Source organism: Sorex araneus, chromosome 5 (assembly GCF_027595985.1).
Source record: "Sorex araneus isolate mSorAra2 chromosome 5, mSorAra2.pri, whole genome shotgun sequence".
NCBI classification, from domain to species: domain Eukaryota; kingdom Metazoa; phylum Chordata; class Mammalia; order Eulipotyphla; family Soricidae; genus Sorex; species Sorex araneus.
In genome coordinates this window covers 118,380,773-118,405,594 of record NC_073306.1, presented here as the reverse complement: position 1 = coordinate 118,405,594, position 24,822 = coordinate 118,380,773, and the positions used below count along the sequence as shown (strand labels likewise).

The 24,822-nt window shown below is 47.6% G+C and overlaps 1 protein-coding gene across 1 annotated transcript; it reads right to left on the bottom strand.

Moving 5' to 3' along the window:
* Window positions 1-986: 986 nt before the first annotated feature.
* DYNLRB1 (dynein light chain roadblock-type 1) lies at window positions 987-19,756 on the bottom strand. Its single transcript, XM_055139348.1, has 4 exons — window positions 19,662-19,756; window positions 10,788-10,863; window positions 3,280-3,447; window positions 987-1,312 (listed from the first exon to the last, which is right to left on the bottom strand). The coding sequence occupies exons 1-4, from the start codon at window positions 19,662-19,664 to the stop codon at window positions 1,269-1,271; spliced, it is 291 nt and encodes a 96-aa protein (XP_054995323.1). The 5' UTR covers window positions 19,665-19,756; the 3' UTR covers window positions 987-1,268.
* Window positions 19,757-24,822: the final 5,066 nt, after the last annotated feature.

Sequence of the window (24,822 nt, the reverse complement as noted above, 5' to 3'; positions counted from 1 at the left end):
CCTGCTGTACCCTCTCTGGTCCGGTACATCCTTATTATCTGACAAATGTATATGGGTTGTTTTGGGGCCTCCCCCTAGGAGAGCTTAGGGGTCACTCCTGGTGATGCTCAGGTGATCCTAAGAGGTGCTGGAGACTGAACGAGGCCCCTGCCAGGATGCCTGAGCCCTGGCCCACTGATCTATCTCCCTGGCCCCTGGCAAATGTTCTTTAGAATCTGTGGCCGGGGTGCCTTCAGTTCCCAGCCTTAGCAGGTACTCTCCTCCACGCTGGCTGCTTCAGGTACAGGAGACCACAGTATGTGTGATTGCTGCACTGTGCCAGCAGGGGAACACACCTAGAAGCTGGCTCAGGGACTGCACTAGACCCAATCAGTCTGGGCCAGAGGCAGCCCAACGGGCTGGAGTGCTTCCAGAACGTTGCTGAATGAACAGCCCGAAGGGCAGGCACCTCCTGGTACCCCTCCCAGCTCCCTGCTCCCTGCCCCAGTCTCAGGGAAGGCAGGCCTTCGCCCGGGATGAACTCACTCAGGTGAACTGGACCTGGGGACTTGGGGGGAAAACAGGGTGAAGAGTAAAGCTTCTGGAGTCGGAGATCTGCTCTGCCCGCTGTGACACCTCGGGCGAGTCAGTCATCAGTCTCATTCTGTCTCTAACTTGGCTTGAATACCCTGTGACATGAGTCACAGGATCTAAACATCAGACTTTTTGTGCACTCTGGGTACACCTAACTTCCTTCTCTCCATGCACCTCCGCTTCTCTGGTTTCCCCAGCCTAATGTAGTAAAAGATCTTTGCAAACACTGGTGAGAGTGGGAAATGCTAAAAGGGGTAGCTAGAAGCCAGGGTACCAATTATAAACCCGGTTTAGCTCAGCAAGTGTAGGCACAGGTGCGGGAGGCAGGCCTCTGAGACAGGCGCCTGCAGACCATGTGATGGCGCAGGAAGAGAACCACCGTTTCAACCCGGTGTTTAGAGACACACAGCAAGTAAGCACTAGATTATTTTTAGTTAAAGAAAAACAAATGAACTGAAGGTTAGGTGGATGCAAGGCGTGGGCTTCTCACAAGTTCTGCTGGAAACGTGAATGAGGGAGAGGCGGGCCCGTCCAGGGACTGAGGGGTAATGGCACGGGTGGGCTGGGAGGAGCTGCAGCCACGCGCGGTCTGAGGAGGGTCTAAGTTGATATCCAAGTGCCAGTCGGCTGACGTGATTAACAAGATTCACGGGGAACATTAAATTAAGGAATGATGCAGGAAGCCAAGAGATGACTTATTCAGTTGGATTCTGAATCACAATCAGGAAATAGTCTTTATCTGCAAAAGAAAAAAAAATTAAAAAAAAATTACTAAATGTAAAGCAAAAGACAAATGTCATTCAACCAGCAGCAGTAACGTGGGGGTGGGGACGGTGAAAAGTATCGAGGCTGCTTCCGACTGTCGGAGACAAGACGGGGCAGGGAGCTGACACCAAGGGCTGGGTCAGCTGCTCTGCACGCTCTGGTGCCGCCCTGGGTTGGCAGTTCCGACAGGCCGCTGCGTGAGTGGCTATGGCGTGGAGAGTCCCTTGCTCTGCCCAGCAATGATCCCTGGCACCATCTAACCTTCCCGGCACCAAGAGGGAGGCACACTTTTCTTGGTAGGGACACTGAGTTTCACGGACTTGCCTGCAACAGTGGTTCTCTAACTAGAGGGAACCAAACTGCCTACTGGGAAGAAATAAGGGTCCCCGCCCTTTGCCCCGATCCAGGAGGTGGGGGTGGAAGCGGGAGGGCTGAGAATTTTACTTGTTTGGTTTGTTTGTGGGCCATACCTGGAGCTCTGAGGACACCCCTGCCTCTGCCCAGGGGCAGCCACACATGGGGCTGGAGGCATCTGGGGACTTGCTGCAGTCACTGGTGCAAGACTCTGTGCTAATACTATTTCCCCTGAGAGAACCAGAGACTCATCAGCGGATGGCTACGACCCACCAGCCAGGGACTAAATGGATGGGTGCATGTTTTCTGTTGTTAGTTTCCATGCCACATCTGGAGGTGCCCGGGAGCTACTATTGGCTCAGCAATCGGGTTGTTCCTGGAAGTGCTCAGGGGCTCTTGGATCAAACCTGGGCCTCTTGCAGGCAAAGTCCACCTTAGCCTGCTGAGCTCTCTTTCAGGCCCTGTCATTTAAAAGAATCGATGATGTATGTCCTTGGACCTGGTAGGGGTGTCCTAAGGAGATTATGGGGCCCCTGTGCTTATGGGCTTTATGGTTCTCTCTGTCACATCTTTCTAAGCAGCCAATTGAGGCTGAAAACAGGCCTTGCCTGGGAAAGTAATTGCTGCTGGGCGTGAAGACCACATAACCACCTCCCCATCGGCGCCACCAACCGTGGGGTATTCAGTGTCCTCAGCCTCTGCATTACCCGGGACAAGTAACATGACCTCCTGCTGTAGAGCTGCTTACCGGGTCAAGTTCACAGAGCTGGATTTGGAGTCCGAAGTCCCTTACTTTGGACTAAAGAGCTCACCCCTGACCGCTTCCCGTAAATACTCTGATGCCCTCACCCAGGGCTGGGCACATCTTTCCATTTGCCACACCTTGCCCACGAAATACAACGAACACCTTCAATGTTCCCATGATTGATTCTGAATTAATTTTGGGGGGGTTGCCACTCAGAAATCTCTCACTGCTGCTACGTCTCTTGCCATCCCCTACATTCAGAACTCGACCCCGTATGGGGCTGTGACCTACAATTTAAGAAGCTGCCCTACAGTTAAACGACAGCCCACGCACATTTGACTCCTGCATGTGCATCTACGGCGCTGAGCTGAGCAGGTGGGAGAGAGAGACAGAGTTCTGGGGAACCCACTCTGGTGCGAGTATGAGTTAGGCGAGGCGGGGCCGAAAGGTGGCCTCCCCACTGCTCCCTTCCATGGCCCAACCCATGGCTCCTCCAGGGACAAGTACCTCATCACCCAGAGAACCGTCCTAAGACTCAGAGACGTAACACGCCAAAGTCCCTAGACTCAAGCCAGGCACCGTGTATGAAACAGGACCAGCAGTCTGGTCCCGCTAAAGGACAGGCTGGCTGTCGGGTCCTGAGACAACACTTTAGAAGGGGGCAACGTCTCCCCAAGGAGAATGACCTCTACGGTATTTTTGCCTTATACTTCGGTTGAGAAATCCTAATCACTGTGAATGACTAGCTGTAGACAGGCCAGGCCACGGGCCACCAACTCCACTCTCATCCCTTCAAAAGGCTTTCCTGCGGAAGCTGGGAAGTTATGCGAAACCATTCTTACCTGGTGCAACCATAATTTCATTTTTCTTGGAACGAATGCGAAGGAAAGTGAGGTCATTCTGGGGGTCAATTTCCCGCACAGTGCTCCGGGCCTTCAAGATGAAGTTGTGCATGAGGCTGGCGTACTGCGTGGTGGTGGGGTTGTCCATGGTGCTCTTGATGGGAATGCCTGAGGCGGGAGAGAAACCGAGCAGGATGTGGCAGCCCCCTACTGCCCAGCTCCCAAGCCCGTAGCCCTGATTCTGGAGTCCTGGACGAGTTTAGGATGGCAGTTAACAATAACCCCATTTCTGATGGCCAAAGTGACAGTACAGCAAGGTGTTTGCCTTGCATGTGACCGATCCACGTTTAATCCCTGGCATCCTGAATGGTGCCCCAAGCACTGCCAGGAGAAATTCCTGAGTGCTAATTAGAGTCAGGACTAATCCTTAAGCAGTGCTGGATGTGGCAAAAAAAAACCAATCCAACCCAACCCAATGTCCCCATTTCTGAGGGTGTGCTATGCAGGTGACAGGCACCAGGCTGGGCTCTGCAAACACATCTACACCAGGCTCCAGAAGCTCTAAGTGGGTGGAGTCACCATCTTTACTGGCCACCAAGACCAAAACCTGAGTGACAGGCTCATCTGCCTGTGGTTACACCTCAATCTAGCCAGGATGCAAACGCAGGCCAGAGATGCCCCAACGCCCATCACAGTTCACAGGGGTACCACTGTCTTGAATGTCTTTCAAGCAATAAAGGAAGAGACTGGCACTTGTAAACAGAACACGAAGGAGGAAGGAACGTTCATAAATGTATAAAAACTAAAAAGTAAGAAGAAAGGTCAGCTGTGCAAGATGGTAACTGTCACTGGTGCTTTGTTCCATCCAGCTGCCACCAAGGAGGGCTTCGGGCCCAGCTGTGAACACACAGTCTATACATACAGTCATGCCCTCAAATCAAGCCTGCTGCCAGCACACACCTGTTTCAAAAGGGCTACAACAGTTTTCAAAGTCTCCACTAAGGGGCCAGCTGACAGGTAATCATTCTCCTACCGCTGGAGACTCAGGCTGCATTTCCTACTTAATTCACTGTGCAGTGAACACCATTGTGCAAAATGGCGTTGTTCTGGACTGTTTCCTTGAGATGAACTATTAAATGACCTTCCTTTCTGGGCAGTGCTGTTGTCCTGGTAGTGAAAAATGAGGTGCACTTGACCCTCCTCTGGCCTAAGTAGGTCATGTCCCGTGAATCACTGTGACATGTGAACAGAAGGCTCCTTCGGTGTCGTCCTGAGGAATTTCCCACACTGATGGCTATTGTGAAACAGTCCCAAATGGCAGCTCATACACCAGGGGCTGGAGTTTGGACCCAGAGCCCTCCTAAACTGAGTTAAATTGACCAGCTTAAGGATCAGGCCAAAGCAGTCACTTTCAGGAACTGGCCAACCTGGGTTGATTCCTCCGCCCCTCTCGGAGAGCCTGGCAAGCTACCGAAACTATCTTGCCCACATGGCAGAGCCTGGCAAGCTACCCATGCCGTATCTGATATGCCAAAGACAGTAACAAGTCTCACAATGGAGACGTTACTGGTGCCCCCTTGAGCAAATACATGAGCAACGGGATGACAGTGATACAGTGATACCAATAGGTGGCTCTACCTTATCTTCTTAGGGCACGGGAAGATGAGAATGGGTAGATGGACCTTTGTGCCTAGAGAAGGTGCATCAATAGACGCTGTTGAGTCACGGGAAGTCATGAGGATAAGCTGGAGTGGTTGCCTGTCTTTGAAGGACCAGTGATGGGTCACCAGGGGTGCTGTTGAGTCCTAAGTGGCAGTGACATGCCCAGCAGAGCTCCACAGCTTGATAGTGGACCCTTCCTGCAGAGGAACAGCTGGGGTGATAACCGAGCACAACTCGGAATCATGGTGAGCCAGAGGCTCTGAACCTTCATGGCCATGTGGCTTTAGGCAAGTGACTTGGCTTCTTTCAGCTTTTATTTCCTCTTCTGTAAAATAATCTCTTTGCTTCCAAGCGCTGCTAAGAGTTAAATATAGCTGAACTCACTTAAGGATGTTGGTAGGAGTATTCACATCGGGCTGGGAAGACAGCAGCGAAGCCAAGGGTACTGGGCCCACTCCAGTTCGATTCCAGCACTCAGCTCCCTGGCATCTCAGGGTCCTTGCTCTCTGCACTGTTGGGCCCACATGTTGCCACCCAGCCCAGTTATCAGTTGTCACCAGGAGTGGCCTCCAGGTTCCCTAAAACACTATCACACTATCCCCACCCACCAATTACTAACATAATATGCTAGTCTGCTATCAGTATCACATTCATGGTAAATCCACCCCCTCGGCCCCCCCCACCCGTAACTCGCGGGACCAGCCTTAAGGGCTGGCAAAGTCTGCATGATTAAACCTCTGGACCTTCTCTCTCTCTCTTTTTTTTTCTTTTTGGGTTACACCTGGCGATGCTCAGGGGTTACTCCTGGCTCTGCACTCAGGAATCACTCCTGGCGGTGCTCAGGGGACCATATGGGATGCTGGGAATCAAACCCAGGTCGGCCTCGTGCAAGGCAAATGTCCTACACGCTGTGCCATCGCTCCAGCCCTGGACCTTCTCTTTTTAGTTTTAAAATTACTATTATTTTACTCTGGTTGTGGGGCACACCTGTGTTTGGAGTCACACAGATAAGTTTCTACTTGTTATTTTTTGGGTCACTCCTGGTGGTGCTCAGGGAGCCACATACAGTGCTGGGGACTGAACCCGGGTACGAACTGAACAGCATACGAGCACACTCTACACTCTCTCCGGCCCAACCTGATTTTCCTATACATCACAGGCCAGCCTTCCCTTAGGTCTCTGCCCGGAACCAACCTTCCTTCTGCAGTTCCCCTCGCGCCTCTCTAGGCTTTCCGTCTCCATCTCCTAGTTGTGCTACCCACTCCAGACGTGGTCAGTGCCCCATTCTACCACGCACCCCAGTATCATGCAGTGCAGTGTTCCTTCAGTTTGCCCGCACACCTTTATCTGCCTGTACAGCACACTAAGTTCCCCGGGGTCAGGACCAGGTCTGATTTGTTCCCTGGTGTCCTCAGAGAGGTTGCGCTGAACATGGCTGCCGCTGGTGAAGAGCGGTCTCGAGTCTACTCTCAGGGAGAGAGATTAACACTAACACATGTTCGATCACACTTCTACCCAATGAAAAATTCTGTGAAAACGAAACAAGAAACAAACCACTTGTTTCATTCAGAAAGAAAAGAAAATACTGGGGCTGGAGAGAGCATAGCAAGGAAGATGCTCAGAGGCTAAGAACCAGCCATCAGCCCCGAGCACAGCCAGGTGTGGCGCAAAACAGCGCAAGAAAACATGGAGGGGGCACAGCTGGGACCCAAGCCAAAGAGAACTGCCACGTGCGAGGCAAGTTCCCTGTCTACTGTACTATCCTTGAGTCCCCAGGGAGGATGTGAAACAAGGACAAGAGATTAATCCTTCATTCACAGAATGCCAAAGGTGAAGGACACCTCAAAGATGGCTTAATGATTGGGTCACTCAGGGCTCTGCTCCTTCAAAACAAGAAGTGTGTTGCTTATATCAGTGACCTGTCAGCAGGGAGGCATGACCCCTAATCTGTAAAGTGGTCCCACCGGACCCTCCTGCCACACCCAGCTCCAAGAAAAAAAAAAAGAAGAAAAAAATGAACAAAAAAAATGAACAGATTTGTGGGGGCTGGAGTGATAGTACACTGGTTAGGGTGTTTGCCTCGCACATAGCCGACCCGGGTTTGATCCCTGGGGTCTCATATGGTTCCTGGAGCACCGCTAAGAGTAATTCTTGAGTGCAGAGCCAGGAGTAACTCCTGAGTACTGCTGGAGTATAACCCAAAAAGCCATAAATAAATAAATAAAATTAATAGATTCGCTTATTTTTCATACCTGGCAGTGCTCAGGGCTTACTCTTGGTTCTGTGCTCAGCAGAGTGGTGGGTGATAGGGATCTGGGGATTGAATCCAGGTCTGCTGCGTGTAAGACAAGCACCCTACCCATTGTACCATCTCTCTGTCCCGCTTATTTGGGGAGGGGAGGGCTACCCAAAGCAGTGCTCAGAGAGCCTGAGGGCCACTCAAACTGAGCCCGACTGTTCAGTGATTAGTTCTGAAGGTGCTGGGAGTCTCGAGGGCAATATATTCTGGTGCTCAGGGGTGAAAAGGTGCCAAGGTTCAAGACCTTGTAATTAATATGCTCCCTGGCCCAAGGCATATCTCTAATCCCTAACTCACATTGTTTTCTGTGCCACACCAGCAGTGCTCATAGGACCGTATGTGGTGCTGGAGACAGAACGCAGGCTGGCTGCATGCAAAGCAGGCACCTTACCCTCTGGATGGTCTCTTCAGCCCCTGACACTAATTAAGGAACCATTGCTCCTTTAATAATGTTTCAGGTGCTTGGGAATATAGTAGTCAATACAAGAGAAAAAATTCCTGCCCTCAAGATTTGCCCACTTCAGTTTTTGTATTTTGCCCTGGGAGTGTAGCAGCAGATGATGGCGGTGCATAGAACGAAAAGTTTCTTAAGTTTTTGGTAAAACTGTTTAAATTCATGCATTTTTTTTTTGGGGGGGTCACACCCAGGAATGCTCCGGGGTCACTCCTGGCTCTGCACTCAGGAATTACTCCTGGCACTGCTTGGGGGACAATGTAGGATGCCGGGGATTAAACCCGGTCAGCTGCGTGCAAGGCAAATGCCCTACCCGCTGTGCTATCGCTGCTGCCCCAAATTCCTACTTTTTTCAATGAAACAGCCTTTGAATCTGACCCGGACGAAGATGTCAAAAGGCAAGTGACGGGTAAGTGATCAGACTACGGGTTCAGCATCGGGGAAGACAGGGAGGGCTGGAGTTACACTGCAGGGAATGGCAGCCCTAGTGGGGATAAAAGGAACCCCTGACAGAAGCCTCTGAACTAGTCATACTTCATGGAAGCTTCCAAGGGTTCAAAGGCCTCATGAAGAGTAGTTCTGGTGATCCCCATCCACAGACTGGGGACATGGGGCAGGCCATTACCTCTCTTCGTTTAGAGTTTTAATCTGAAAAATGGGTATGCACCCATGTCTCATACTTTCAGTTAGCAACAAAGTAAAATGGGGATTCTGTGAAAGGGACACAAGTTAAAATAAACGCAGATGGTATCATTTACATGTCATTTATTGTACATCAGACACTGTTCACAATGATTCACTCAGAGGAAGGGAGTGCGGATTATCTACATTTAATGGATGAGAAAGCTGGAACAGACTGAATTCTCCATGAACACACAGTTGACAGGACTCAAACTCAGTCTGATTCCATTCTCTTTTCGTAGCTACTGGGCAATGAGGTCACATGAGTACACAGAACCAAACAGACAAAAAGTGAGAAGGTAAGCACTGGGGCTATATTTTTCCCTAGAACAAAGCTTGACTTCAGAAGCACTTTCCCCCCCTCCCTGGTGCTGGCGACTGAGCCCAGGCCCCAGAGATTCGAGGCACGAGGCGTGCACTCTGTTGCTGAGCTACATTCCGGGGCCCGGAGAGTAACTCTAGTGAAGTTTAATGAAGCAAGAATGAAGTCTCATGATCGGTGGGTACTAGGAAGCCTAGGAGTCTTCACCCACTGGGGCTGTTTCCTTCTGATTTGGGGCCAAAAATATCTCGTTTCAGACAGTCTCTTTCAGGATAGAGTGTTTTGTCTTGAAGTAATAAGTACTCCAAAGTCATTACTTGGACCGAGCAGCAGCTGAAGTCTGAAAGGGGAAGCGATCTGCTTTAGATCATCCAGCTCTGGCTTCCAGCCAGAAGCCTCCTTTGAAAACAATGACCGTAACATTTCACAAGGTTTTAAGTTGGGAAATCAGCTCGGCCTGCTTGGAAAATTTTGGCCAAAGTCATACCTGATGTCTATTCGCTTTAAGTACATACTCTGCCTCCATGGACGGGGGGGTGGGGGGGGGTGGTAGCGGTGCAGGACGATAGTGGACATGCTTCATATGTATAAGGCCCTGGATTTGACCCCTGGAACACACACAAAAGAGGCGTGTGTGTGGAGGGTGGGAGGTTGGAGGGAAGAGTGATCGAAAATTGTGTCTTTTCCAAAAGGCAAGAGATAACACACACATAGACACCAAGGCTCTACAGAGGCCTCGAGTGAGTGACAGCTGACTGAACGCGCTGAGCGAAGAGAAACGTGAGAAGCAGGAGCCCTGTGGGGTGACTCTACACGGCCGGCCCACAGGCCAGCAGCCTCTGGGGATCCTTCCCAGCACTTCTCTTGTGGGAGAAACTGTACAAGTGAACTCAGGCAGACTGAGAACGAAATCCTGCTTCAGAAACAGTAGATGAATCAATTCAATTTCTAGATGCAGTTTTCTCTACTGAAAAACAAGGAATAAACTTATCAGCAGATTTGTACGGTGGAAGCCCACCATAGTGAGGCACAGGAGTAATGTTAGAGACCCTTCACATTATTTAGTGCGGCCTGGGAATATTAATATCTGTATTCTTCTGATTGAAATAACACTACAGGAAGTTGGCTAGAGTAGCACTGTTGTCCCATTGTTCATCGATTTGCTCGAGCGAGCACCAGTAATGTCTCCATTGTGAGACTTGCTGTTACTGTTTTCGGCATATCGAATACGACACGGGAGCTTGTCAGGCTCTGCCGTGCGGGTGAGATACTCTCGGTAGCTAGCCGGGCTGTCTGAGAGGGACGGAGGAATTGAACCTGGATCAGTGCGTGCAAGGCAAACGCCTACCCACTGTGCTATCGCTCCAGTCTGGCTAAAGTATAATCAAGCAAAAAAGAAAAAAAAAAAAAAGGGCAGAAACAACATAAAAATAGGATATGGCTAATAAGCACTGATTAGACAACAACCACCACCAGAGAAGTCCATGAATAAAAGATGCCAAAGAATAACTTTAATTAAAGAGATGACTATCAAGAGAAAATAGTATTCAGACAACTGAGAAAGAAGCATATTGAAAATATGCTTTATCAGGGTAGTGGGACTAAGCGAATGTTCCCTTTTAAAAAAAATTTATAATTCTTTGGGGCTGGAGAGCTAGTACAGCGGGTAGGGTGCTTGCCTTGCACAAGGTGAACCCAGGTTTGATCCCCAGCACCCCAGTCCCCGAGTCTGCTAGGAGTGATTCCTGAATGGAGAGCCAGGAGTTACCCCTAAGCACTGCCAGGTGTGGCCCCAAAACGAAAGCAAAAAATCTGTAATTCCAAGAACAGGAAACACCGGAGGTATTATTATTGTTTTATTTAATTTTTGGGGATTGCCTAGGATTGAACACAAGCCCTCACATAAGTGAGGCATGCACTCTACCAATGAATTATACTCACAGACTTAGAGCTATCACTTTAAAAAGAAAAAGAGCTGAGAATTAGATCATGTAGACAAAGGGGCCTACTAAACAGCGAGTGTGATCGGGCGTTTGGGCTGTGTTCTAGGGGCTTCCTGCGTGCAGGTCATGGTACAAAGGAGGAAGTACCTTCGGTGTTCACCACAATGATGCCCTGCACTCCTTTCTGGCTCTGAAGTCGCTTTAGTGTCTCCTCCACCTCTGCCTGCCAGAGAAAACAAGACCAAGGTTAGGAGGGGCCAAGCAAGTTGGAATAATTCCTTAATACACATCGCAGATGACTCACAACCTGGAGGCAGCAGGTAGCACCCAGGTACCTGACACTTCTTCGAGTTCCTCAGCTGCTGAATGGTCCGCAGCTACCAGCATGTGACCTTCTGTTCACCTCTCTAACAGGAGGAGAACTCCTGGCCCACGTACTCAGTTCCTTTCCTCTTCAGCAAATTATAGAGTATAAATAGCATTTCTGGGAATACAGACACATCCCTGACTCATGTATTTGGGGGACAAGACTGATGGTTTGAAAAATATCCAAACAATGGTGCCCCCGAGGAAGAAGACATTACTACTTGTGGTCCAAACTGCACAAATGAAAACATTCCAAAGGAAGCAAAATGAGCCTATGAGGATAGACTCAATGATTTAGTAAAATGGCATCTGAGACAATGTGACACATGGCATATAGTCTCAGACAATGTGTAAGGGAAAGAGGCTCATTATCCTGATTCTCCAGAAATTAATCAGAGGATGGGGTGCTTTAGCACACAAGGCTTTTTTTTTTTTTCCATTTTGGATCACACCTGGCAATGCACAGGGGTTACTCCTGGCTTTGCACTCAGGAATTACTCCTGGCAGTGCTCAGGGGACCATATGGGATGCTGGGAATCAAACCCGGGTTGGCAGCATACAAGGCAAATGCCCTACCCGCTGTGCTATTGCTCCAGCCTCCACACAAGGCATTTGTAAACAGAGGGACAACCAGCTATTAGGGTTCTTTCGTGCCCAGGCAAGGCTCTCTATAGTATCACGCCCACATGTGATTCCTCCCCTCCCTTCCTCAGCTGTATGCCCAAACCTCTCAGTCTCCACTTTTATTCTAGCAAGGCATCTTGTTAGAATAGATTTTGGCATCTCTGCCCAAATCCAGCAGATTATTCTGGACCATCATCTATAAAATTTATTAAACCCCAAACTTGATGGAGTGTTTGCCCATTTCTATGCCCCAACACTTGCCTGTGCTTGTCTGGCATGTATTAAGATGACTATTTTTATGTTTTATTTGTTTTTTTAAATTTAAATTTATTTATTTTGTATTTTTATGTTTTAATGCAGACTAGAGGCCTCGTGAATAGCTGTGTAACCGAGTTAGGCCCCAATTTTCCCACGGGTGAAAAGTGTCCCACAATTGTGCTTGCTTTCAGGAGTCACCTTCTAGACTTCTCCAGATCCAGTGAAACTCCTCCAAGTCAGAGACGGCTTACTCTGGAAACAGAGGCTCTGTTCAGAGTAGCTCCCTATTCCCAGAGGCAAATGGGCTGGGGGTGGGGAAGGGAGAAGCTCTCAAACAGCAATGGAGACAGCACAATGAATTACTGTTTTTTTTTTCTCGCAAGCACAAGGATGACAACCTAGTCACTACCACCCACTCCCTAGTGATGTAAGAATACTCTCCAACGCTGGAGCGAAGAGCAAACAAATTCTTCCTACAAAAAAGCCCAAACCTCTGAAATAGACAGAGACTAGCTCTGGGGACAGAAATACAATACAGTGGATCATGCATATATGAAACCAAAGTTCTACTATGTACCATAATTAGGAATGATAATTAAATTATGGAATATTCAAAGAAATATATTAACGATCAGAAAATTTATACCACTACACATGTTTTATGTGAACTGAACATAAAGGGGGCAGAGAGAATAGTACAGCAGTCAGGGTGCGTGCCTTACACATGGCCAACCCGGGTTCGATTCCTGGCATTCCATATGATCTCTGGAGCCCTGCCAGAACTAACTTCTGAGCACAGAGTCAGGAGTAATTGCAGGAAGTGGCTCCAAAATAAAAACAAAACAAGAAAACAATTTAATGCAAAAATAAAGTGCCTAAGTGAAGGCAACTACTTGAAAACATGAAGACCAGAGAAATTATGGGGAAAAAGTCATAGTAGTAAAAAGGAATTATAAATAAGGTTCCTTCTATTTTTAAGATGGCCTTAAAATTCTATTGTTTTTCTTAAAAAATTTTTTTAAACTCCTCTGTGTATTTCAGAGATCACTGAAGAGAGAACAGGTCTCTGACATGCTCAACATTACAAGAATACATTAATAGGAAATTGTGGGCTAGGGAGAGAGCTCAGAGGGCTGGAGCACATGCTTTGCACACAGGAGGATGGGGTGTAAGACATGGTACCCCAATGCCTCTGGGAGTGGCTCTAAACCATGAGTGCTCTGCAGGCTGTGGCCCCAAGTCCAACTCCACTCCTCTTATATGACAATTCAGGACAGCTCGGTCAATTTGCAATCAACCCAGTTGATATAAAAGAAAGTTAAAATTAAAGATGTCAGGGGCAGGAGCAATAGTACAGCGGGTAGGCCGTTTGCCTTGCACACGGCCGACCCGGGTTCGATTCCCAGCATCCCATATGGTCCCCTGAGCACTGCCAGGAGTAATTCCTGAGTGCAAAGCCAGGAGTAACCGTGTGCATCGCCAGGTGTGACCCAAAAAAAAGAAAAAAAAAAAAAGAAAAAAAAAAAGGTGTCAGACTCAGGCAAAATTATCCCCAGGGGTTACAAATGAAATAAAAATAGATAATATTAAATATGGCCAAAAGTGAATTAGTAAAATTTCCTAAGATTGTGATTCATGAACTATATGAGGACCTTGCAGATGCCAGATGATGTGTTGTGGTAGGCCAGAGATGCTACAGTGAACAAAATATAACAGATATTCCTGCTCTTATAAAACTGACATTTGGTGGGGCCAGAGCAATAATATAAAGGGTAGGGTGTTTGCTTTGCACACAGCTGACACGGGGCTCAATCCCGGCATCCCATATGGTCCCCCAAGCACCACCAGGATTAATTCCTGAGTGCAGAGCCAGGAGTAATAGCTGGGTGTAGCCCAAAATGCAAAAAAAACAAAAAACAAAACAAAACAAAACCCTGATATTTGGTAGACAAGGGAATCAGACATTAAACAATAAATAAGTAAAATGTAAGTGTCAGATACAGTTGGCAAGATCATCTGGATGCTGGGGTCCTGGCAAGTTTGAATAAGGTGGTCAGAGAAGGCTCTGGAAGGGGAGGAGGGCTAACCACAGCGTTAAAGACAGCAGGGGGCACACACAGCCTGCTGTGTGCCTGGGCAGTGGCACCTTCTCTCACTCGGTCCCAACCCAAAGGCGTCTCCTGTGGTCTCAGGGGTCTCCTGTGGGAATTCTGAGACGGTCCTCTGGCCTGCACGGACCCTGCCTTCAAAGTCTCAGAATACTGGAGCCTAACTTTCTGTACCTGTTGACTGCCAGATATGAGACAAAAATAGGCCCAGTAAATAGTTAAGAAATTAAATAAAAATCATTTCTGCAACTGTTTTACAATACCAACTTTTTCTTTTTCTTTTTTTTTTTTGCAGTGCTGGGAATCAAGGCCAGGGTCTCATGCATAGAAGGAATCTGCTCTACCACTGAACCACACAGTCCACAAAATCTACCTTACAGTACCCAGTGAAAAAAAAATTCAGGGGGCTGGAGTGATAGCACAGCGGGTAGGGCGTTTGCCTTGCATGAGGCTGACCCGGGTTCAAATCCCAGCATCCCATATGGTCCCCTGAGCACTGCCAAGAGTAATTCCTGAGTGCAGAGCCCAGGAGTAACCCCTGTGCATTGCCAGGTGTGACCCAAAAACCAAAAAAAAAATAAATAAATAAATAAATAAATAAATAAATAAATAAATAAAAAAAAATAAAAATTCAAAGGGGCTGGAGTGATAGCACAGCAGGTAGGGTGTTTGCTTTCCATATGGCTGACCTGGGTTTGATTCCCAGCATCCCATATGGTCTCCCGAGCACTGCCAGGAGTAATTCCAGAGTAATTCCTGAGTGCAGAGCTGGGAGTAACCCCTGAGCATCACTGGGTGTGACCAAAAAAAGGCTAAATAAATAAATAAGTGAATAAATGATTCAAGGGGTCAGAGAGGTAGAACAAAGTAAAGGTGCTTGCCTGGCATGTAGTGAACACAGTTCAGTCCCTGAGCAGCTGAGCTGGGTGTCCCCCTCTGATTCTCCACTCACCCCAAAGAGTTAGGGTTCAGCTGATCCTGAGTTTAATAAGAATCAGTTTCCGACTTTGGTACATCTATACAATGGAATACTATGCAGCTGTTAGAAAAAAGGAGGTCAAGAATTTTGTAGTCAAGTGGATGGGCATGAAAAGTTTCATGCTGAGTGAAATGAGTCAGAAAGAGAGAGACAGACATAGAAAGATTGCACTCATCTATGGTATATAGAATAACAGAGTGGGAGACTAACACCCAAGAACTGTAGAAATAAGTACCAGGAGGTTGACTCCATGGCTTCGAGGCTGGCCTCACTTTCTGTTCCGGGGAAAGGTCAACTCAGAGAAGCGATCACCAACTACATTGTAGTCGAAGGCCATGTGGGGGAAGGGAGTTGCGGGCTGAATGAGGGCTAGAGACTGAGCACAGCGGCCACTCAACACCTTTATTGCAAACCACAACAGCTAATTAGAGAGAGAAAACAGAAGGGAATGCCTTGCCACAGTGGCAGGGTGGGGTGGGGGGGAGATGGGATTGGGGAGGGTGGGAGGGACACTGGGTTTACGGGTGGTGGAGAATGGGCACTGGTGAAGGGATGGGTTCCCAAACTTTGTATGAGGGAAGTATAAGCACAAAAGTGTATAAATCTGTAACTGTACCCTCACGGTGATTCTCTAATTAAAAATAAATAAATTTAAAAAAAAAACAGTTTGCATATTCCCAAATTAAAAAAAAAAAAAGAATCAGTTTCCGAGATCTGACTGCTTAACATACTTAACAAAAAAGAGTGGTTATACACGATCTACCAATGGTGAAATACAAATGGTTCTCATCTGAGCCATCCAAGGTTAGTGGGGATTGAACTCCATTTAACAAATGAAAAATGGAGGCTCAGAAAAGGAGTTAGACCGGAGTGATAGTATAGAGGTAAGGGTGCTTGCCTTACACATGGCTCATCTGGGTTTGATCCTTGGCATCCCAGAGTTTTCTGAGTACAGCCAGGAGTAATCTCTAAGCATCTCTAGGTGGGTGGCCCCAAATCCTCCCCACCCCCCAAAAAAGGGGAGAGTTTTGTCTCAAAACAGAGCAGGTCTGGGGAAAGAAGTGGATATATATACCGCTGTTTACAACTGAGGAGGTTCCTGCCCTCAGGAACGCAAACTCTAGTAAAAAAGCCTTTAAAAAACTGACCAGTGGGCTGGAGGTACACTACAGGAGACAAGGCCCTTGCCTTGCACACAGCTGACCCTGATCCCCAGCCCTGCACCACTGAGTGACCCCACACAGCAGCCAGCTGGCCTTTCGAAACATCGGCTCACCTCATTCCTTGCCTTCAGACCTACCTATCATTCCCCAACTCATTCCCGTTAAAAGAGCAGTCATTACCATGACTACCAGACCCACTGAGCAATAAGCCCATCCTGGCTGTCTCTCTTACTTAGCCAGTCTCCACGCCCCCCACACACCCTGTACTTAAGCCATGCTGGTTCCTTTGCTCTTAGTGTAACTTGTCATCCCTACAATTCTAGCCATCTGATACCAGAAATACCTGAGTGGATATGCAGGCACCCAGGGTCAGCTAGTATTTTCAACTCCCTCTCTTGCTCCTAGAGAGTCTAACCAGTATATTTAATATTTTGATGCTTGTGTTTTTGTTTTTGGCCACACCCTGTGGTGCTGAAGGTTATGGACCTCAGAGGTGTCTTTAATGACTCCAGGCTACTGGCAAAGAAAACAAAAGCAAAATAAACAAATGGGACCCGCAGCAAATAAAACAGTTTCTGCATAGCAAAAGAAACAACAGCTACAACCGTTGGTTAAAGTATATAAAGAAAAAAAAAAAGGAAAAAGAAAAAGAGGGGTCTGGAGAGATAGGGCAGTGGGTATGCTTGCCTTGCATACCACCCACCAGTAGTGTCCCCAAGGTCTTTAAAGCATCAACAACACCAGGAGTAATTCTAAGTGCAGAGCCAGGAATGATACCTGAGCACTGTCCGATGTGACCTCAAAACTGAACCAAAAAAAAAAAAGAGAAACCAACAAAACACAGACACTCTACCAATTAGGAGAAAATATTCACACACCATGCATTTGACAAAGGGCTAATATCCAAGATATATAAATCACATACAAAACCCAAACAGAACAACCAGTCTCCCTCCCCCCACCAAACCAAAAACCTCATCAAAGCAATGGGATCTATCACTTGCCTTGCATAGGTGAGGCTCTGGGTTTAAGTCTTGGCACTAAACAAATACAAAAAATAAAAACAAAAACCACACATGAAAAAGCACTGGCCAGACACTTCTTCAAAGAAGATGAAAAGATGGTATATGTAGAAGTTTACTATTTTAGGTTGTCAGGAAATGCAAATGAGAACAGCAATGAAACATCACCTCATACCAGTGAGAATGGCCTGTATTTCTTGATTTCTCTGCTTGTCCTCAAACAAGCAGAACTTGTAAGGGATTGTAGTGCAAAAGGAAACCTCATTCACTATTGGTGGTGGCACGACAGTGACATTCAGTCTCTATAGAAACAGTATAGACTCTCCTCAATTACAGACAGAACTTCCAGGCCAGAAGGACAGCTCAGCTGGCGAGAGCTCATCCTTCATATTCAAAAGGCCCAGGTTAGATTCCTGGCACACGGTCACCAGAGCAATGCTGGATGTTGCTCCCCCCTCAAAAAAAAAAAAAAATTGGAGAGATGAAAATAGCTGTTGGTGGAGTAAGAATGGATGAGAATCATGGATTTCTTATGATTCACTCGAGGTAATCTGGAATTTCCACTAAATACAAACTACCCATTTTAGAAGTACCACTTCTGTTCATCTATCCTACCAAGACACTAGCAAGAATGAAGGGGAAAAAAAAAAAGAAAACGACAGAGACTTAAGAAATAGTACAAAGATACAGGCGCTTGCCTAGCATGTAGCTGCCTCAGCAACCTTGGTTTAAGACAAGACACTGGATATAACCCCTTCTCCCCCCAGCTTTTCTAAGAGTGATATCTAGAAGTGGTGGTCCCTGAGCAGCGCAGGTGTACATTCCCCCCCTTCAAAAAAAGAGAAAAGACAACAGTCACAGTAGGACAGGGATGGAACTCAGTGGTAAAGCACTTGCTTTGCATAATGGAGGCCAATTTTTTTTTTTTGGGGGGGAGCCACACCTGGTGATGCTCAGGGTCACTCCTGGTGTGGCTCAGGTCGGTGTGCAAGGCAACTGCCCTACTGGCTGTACTGCCCTTAAGACCTGGGTTTGATTCCTTGCATAGACTAAGACCAACAGTTGGAAAACAGTTACTAGAGCATTTCTGAAGCGAAAAACTACAAATATCCTACATGTATAAATGCAATATTGCAACAGGAAGCTTTTGCATAGCTCATTAAATAATAAAGGGTTGAGCCCAGTATGTGCAGGCAGGAGGCCCTGCTTTGATCCCTGGCACTGCATGGTTATGTGTGTACAGAAGTGGGAGTAAGCCCAAGCATCACCTAGAGCCCCCCCCACCAATAACAACAAAAAAACCCGGAAAATATATTTAAGCAAAGTTGCAGTATAAATACATGTGTTCAGCTTCATGTAATAAACAGGTCTTGTGCTTACAGACCAGGAAACAGTCAACTGTAGTTACCACGGTGTGCACTTGCAATCTAGTCTTTATCACGGCATGAATTTGCTAAAAAGGGCCTCTAAAGACACACTGGTGGGCAGAGGAACTGCCTCAAGGGACAGAGCAGAAGCCTGAGTGGCAAAGCCCTGATTTCCATCCCCGATACCTGCATGGTCCACTGAGAACCTCTTCCAGGACCCCACAAGAGATAGTACAAAAAAAAAAAAGGGGGGGGTTGTTGCGGGCCGGAGAGATTGCACAGTGTCGCTAAGGCGCTTGCCCTTGTACCACGCCCACGAGCGTTCAATCCTTGACTCCACGAACGATCCTCTGCGAGATGCCTACGCACAGAGCCAGGATCGCCGAATGTGACCCAAAACACAACACCCACTCTCGCTTTGTGGATTTTTTTCTTTTTTTTAAAGGCTTCTGAAGAGAGCCCACGTCCGTGCATTTAGTAGACACTACACTGCCGAAAGCCGATGATGCGGGAGATGCAACCTCCTTAGCAGTAACTGGCGGGGGCACTGTTTTCCCCTTTTTTAAAATACAATTTTAAAGCTTTCTGGAAAGGCAATGCACACCCAGGGTCTGGTGTTCTGAGGGGCTGCGGCGGGCGGGGACACCCGCGAGCAAGCCCCCGGCCCGCGGCCGCCATTTCCCGGGGCCAGGCCGCGCGCCGGCCCCGCGCTCGGCTCCCCGCGCCCGTAAGATGGAGGGGAACGGCCGCGCCTACCTCAGCGAGCCGTGCGTGAGGAGGAACGCCAAGACGCGCAAGGCGCTCAGCACCGCCTGGCCCTCGTGAAGCCGGCAGGGCACGTCACCGGGACTGCGGCCCCGCGGCGAGGCCCGGGACGCGAGCAGGCAGGGGCCCCGCGCCGGGCTCCCCATGGCCGTCAGCGCCGCGCCGCGCCCCGAGCGCTTCCGGTCAAGGCCGCGCCGGATCCGGTGGCCCCGCCCGGGGCGCCTCAGGCCGGCACTGGAGGTCCCCGCGCCGCCCCGGGTTCCGCCCTCCGGCCAGCTCGGGTCTGGCTCCAGACAATCTGAAACTTCCCAGCCCGGGGCCGGCTGTGCGGCAGCCGGGCCCAGCCACAAGCACCGTGAGAACACTCACCATGTCGGAACGATTACCTCCACTTCGCCAGCTCCCGGCCCAGATTCCTGAATCGTTCTGCGCTTGCGCAGAGCACTCTCTAGATCGATAGCCTCGGAGACCAATGAGGAGCCAGCGTGGAGCGTGCGGGCGGGTCAGATTTAGCTCCGCCCCCTCAGGGCTACAGGGGACTTGGCCCAGCAAAAAGCCAAAGGCCGAGGAGTATGATAGCTGTGTTTTCCCAACTATACCCATGCAGAAAAAAAGCCAGTTAGCGGGATCGGAGTAGTGTCCTCCTGTTTTGCCGCCACATCCCGCGATGCTTTACTCCTGGCGGGACTGGGCGGGTGGGGTTGTGTGGGTGGGGGTTATGAAGTGTCGGAATGAACCTGGTTAGGTGGTGTGCAAGGCAAACGCCTTACCCACTGTTCTAATAACTCTAGCCTCCACATAGGTCTAGGCTGAGCTAATCTCATCATCGGCCACCCTCCAGATCCCATGGCTGCTTCTCCCGCAAGGGAACATAAAATGAGGCCCCCATAGCCATGCCGCCGGATTCCGCGGCAGGTTGTTTCCACTCTGGGTGCCCCGGAGGGGGGCGGCGAGAGCCCTCCCCGCCCCAAGGGACCCAGCCCCGGGCAGCCGACCTCCACCACCCAACTGCGGCCACACTCCAGGCTGCTCCCCACCCACTAGGGCTGAGCCTTAAGTAGGAGTGAAAATATTCCTGGGAGGGAGTGTGTGTGTGGGGGGGTGTTTGCGGCAGCGCGACACATAAGACCCTCTCTACCCATTCTCCATAATTATCACACCACATTTGATGGGGTTCAGATAGTAGGCAACAAATCAAAGAGGGAAATATATATGCATTTAATGCATTTATACATATTTTCAGATATATATACCAAAGCTCACATCACTCAAACTTTAACATGTTAGTGATATATCCTATAGATTGTCTTAGTGGCTCCTGCCAAAATAGAACAATATTCACACTGCTTCTTATATGGACACTTTTCTGTAAGCACGTTCAGCAGTTCTTCATAACAGATAATACAAAATATATTCTTTTGGTTGTGTTTTGAGACAGGGATGGGGGTTTGGGATGGAAACATCCCGAATTTGGTGGTGGGAGGGATTGGTATGTGAATATTAAATGTAATCAAATATTGTGAACTAACTTCACTGTCACTGTCATCCGTTGCTCATTGATTTGTTCGAGCGGGTACCAGTAACGTCTCTCATTGAGAGACTTACTGTTACTGTTTTTAGCATATCCAATAAGCAAGGGTAGCTTGCCAGGCTCTGCCGTGCGGGCTCCATACTCTCAGTAGCTTGCCTGGCTCTCTGAGAGGGGCGGAGGAATCGAACACGGGTCGGCCGCGTGAAAGGCAAAAGCCCAACCACTGTGCTATCGCTCCAGCCCTATGAACTAACTTATAAAATAAAAAAAAATTTAAAAAATGGTCTAGGCTAATTATGGTAGGCCTGATGAAGAGTGATGGGCAGCAGAGAAATCCTTTATGCGTCCAGGAAAATTGCATCGAGGCCGTGGTGAAGTCCAGGTTTGAGGCTGAGGTCTGGGGGTCGTTAGAACGAGCACCTTGGGAATATCCCAGACCAGTAGAGGAATCGATCAGGGCTACTCTTGGAGTCTGTGCACATGAATCCGAGCTCAGTCCCACCCTGTGTGACCTTGGAGAAACCACCACTTCACATCATTGTGCTCTTCTCATTTTCTCACCTGTAAACGGGGTTTTCCTTTCTTACCAGAGGCCTATGTTCCGTTATCAGCTCTTCAGCAGGACACAGAAATGTCTTTGTTCTCTATCGGAAATGATATGTTAAAAACAATCATCTCCAGGGAGATAGCTTAGTGTGAAACAAGCTTAGTTCCTAGAAGGCCCTAGGTTCCATACCCAGTACATTGCCCAGCTCTCCCCCGCCAAACACAAAAACACTGTTAGTATACCATGTGACACGTTACTGAGCTGAACAGTGACTTCAGTGGCCTCAGGATCCCATGAACAAAAGCTGTGTTTTTTTAAAAAAATTAGTTTGATAGGGACTGGAGCGATAGTACAGCAAGTAGGGAGTTTGCCTTGCAGGCGGCCAACCCAGGTTCGATTCCCAGCATCCCATATGGTCCCCTGAGCACCGCCAGGAGTGATTCCTGAGTGCAGAGCCAAGAGTGAGCCCTGAGCATCGCCGGGTGTGACCCAAAAAGCAAAAAAAGAAAAAAAAATTAGTTTGAAACTAGTATCATTAGTTTGCTAAATTTAATACAAAGGACTTAACTAATATGTCATTTGGTACTCTACAGTTGAGAGCATTGGTGACAAAGCAAGGAAACTTAGCAGAGGATCAAAGTTAATGTTCTGGTAATGGGATATACTGATGTGTGCTCCCAATGCAGTATGCCAAAGGCACAACACAAAATTCCATGAGAAAGCATTAAGCTTAATTAGAAGGAAATGTATAATATCCCTGGGTCTGCCTAGTCAATACTGTATGTATGTCAAGGTCAGTGAAATATGAAAGGCTTTGATGGAAAAACTTTGATGGAAAGACTGGTGAAATCTCAACAAGGGCTACAGATTAAAAGTTATTTATCAAAGTACATTTAGATCATCTTAACAAATTATGGGTGATTTTAACACTGGAAAATGTGGCTGAAGGCTATATGTGCAGGAGTTTTCTACACTATCTTTGCAACAGCTCTGTGTTCAAAATTTAAGTAATTCCTTTTGGTTTACTTTGTCTTATGTATCACCTGGGGAAACATAGAAGGTGGGAGACAAAACGCAAGCTGCCAAGTATTGAACCCGGGTTCCTCATGTGCATGCTCTAGTCTGCCCTTTGAAACCGTATTTCTTGGGTGTCCAAAGTTGTTTTGTTTTTAGATTATGTATTTAAAAATTGCTATTTAATGCTAGAAACATTAGCACAGCATTTAGCAAAAGGCAGGCAGGCTATACCTCAAATCATCCCAGAACATGGCATATCATGATCACACTACAAATGAAAAACTGGATTAGTTTTCTGTGATAAAAGAACTTTATAAGATCATAATCACAGAAACAAAGAGAAGTCACTAATTTATGTAGCCGGAGTGAGAATGAAGATGAAAGAGGAGATGGACATAGGCCCTTGATAGTCTTTCAATAGCAGACTTATTTTGCAGTTTGTTCTGTGAAGTAGAGGAACCACTAAATTGCTGAGCAGTGGAGAAGAATGAGAGTGAGGCTTTCCCACAGATTCTAAGGCAGCAAAGATAGACCACAGTGGGTAGGAAGAAGTAAAAAGTTTTGTTGATTTGACTGGATTAGAGACTCATTAGTTGAAATAGCTGAAATGGCTACTAGGGTTATGTTTATAACAGTACAACAAAATATTTGGGGCAGGGAGAGGGAGATAGGGCCCATACCCAGCGATGCTCGGGCACCATGTGTCACTTTCAGCAGTGCTAGGAGGACCATACAATGTTTGGGATCAAACTTAGGCCTCGTGCATGTAAAGTAAAAGCTGCAGCTGTTTTTTTTTTTTTAAACTTTATTACCGTTGGGAGAGGTAGGCATCAATGCTTTCTGGGGAGAATATCCGGGGCATTTTCTACTGTTTTCAATACTCAATACTTTTTTTTTTTCTTTTTGGGTCACACCCATAGATGCCTAGGGGTTACTCCTGGCCTCATGCAAGGCAAAGACCCTACCCGCTGTACTATCGCTCCAGCCCTTTTAAGCTACCATCCTAATCCAACTACTGTAAAAAATCCACCCCCCCTTTTTTGAAGGGGTGTCATACATGACTGTGCTCTGGGTTTATCTCCTGTCTTTTCACTTAGGGATCATTCCTGGTGTGCTTAGGGGTTCATATGGGATCAAGGGATTGAAATACCACATGGGTCAGCCTCTTGCGTGTGCCTGACTATGTACTACTTCTCCATCCCTAAGCAAAACCCTGAAACATACAGGCACTGGAACTAGATAGTCCTGCATTCCAGTTTAACTGCTGCCCTATAATAACTGTGGTCACTTTAAGTTACTAATTTACTATTAGCTTCTATTTTTGTTTGTGTTGTTTTTGGTGACGCTGAGGTAACTCCTGGCTCTGCACTCAGGAATTACTCCTGGCAGTGCTGAGGAACCATATAGGCTGCCAGAGATTGAACCCGAGTTGGCCTCTGACAAAGCAAGTGCCTTACCCACTATACCATCGCTCCAGCCTCATGCTTGTATTTTTTTTTTTTTTACTATAAAACAAATTATTTTTGACTGAGTGTCCAGGAAGACTAAATATTAACACACTTCTTTTACCTAGCAATGTTTGAGACACAGTAATAAATACTGACAGTTGTCCTGGGTTGTTAAGATAGAAAAGAAATTAAGAAATTAACAGACCAAGGTTGAAATAGAAATAAGGAAAAGTAACAGAAAAGATGTTTTAAGTTATATGAGAGCAGTACTACAAATTCCCAAGGGGTCCTTTCCCTGTGGGGTGCTTTGAGGAAACTCTTTAGCTCACAGTATCTTTTTGTTTTTTTTTTGGCTTTTTTTTTGGGTCACACCCGGCAATGCACAGGGGATACTCCTGGCTCTGCACTCAGGAATTACTCCTGGCGATGCTCAGGGGACCACATGGAATGCTGTGAATTGAACTTGGGTTGGCCACCTGCAAGGCAAACGCCCTGCCCAATGTGCTATCGCTCCAGCCCTACTCACAGTATCTTTACTTAATGGAAGTTTGTTCATTTGGGACCATCAGTGTCTTTTTGAAGTCTTCAGTGATCCCAACAGTACTTGAGGACCAGGACAATTTCCCTAGTTCTTCTCCCTACAGACATGTAGGAACCAAGAACTTAAAATGCACTGACTCTGAGTGTCAGCTTCTGTTCCACAGTTAATACAATAATAAGACAGTTCTTGAAAGTCCAGAGAACGGCAGTCAACCACGGCTGAGTCCTAATTTGAGCTTTGTAGGTTTGGGGCTGGAGAGCCATAACTACTTTTTTTTAAGCCAGGGGCAATCTTCCTCATTTATGTTTGTTTGTTTATTTATTTAGGGTCTCACACAGCGATGCATAGGGATTACTCCTGGCTCTGCACTCAGGAACTACCCCTGGCGGTGCTCAGTGGACCATATGGGATGCTGGAAATCGAACCTGGGTCGGCCGCATGCAAGG

Coding starts and splice junctions, on each gene's coding strand:
- DYNLRB1 (XM_055139348.1), bottom strand. Junction 3,448..10,787: donor CATTGTGGTGAACACCGAAG/GTACTTCCTCCT, acceptor CTCCCGCCTCAG/GCATTCCCATCAAGAGCACC. Junction 1,313..3,279: donor TGAAATTATGGTTGCACCAG/GTAAGAATGGTT, acceptor TTTCTTTTGCAG/ATAAAGACTATTTCCTGATT.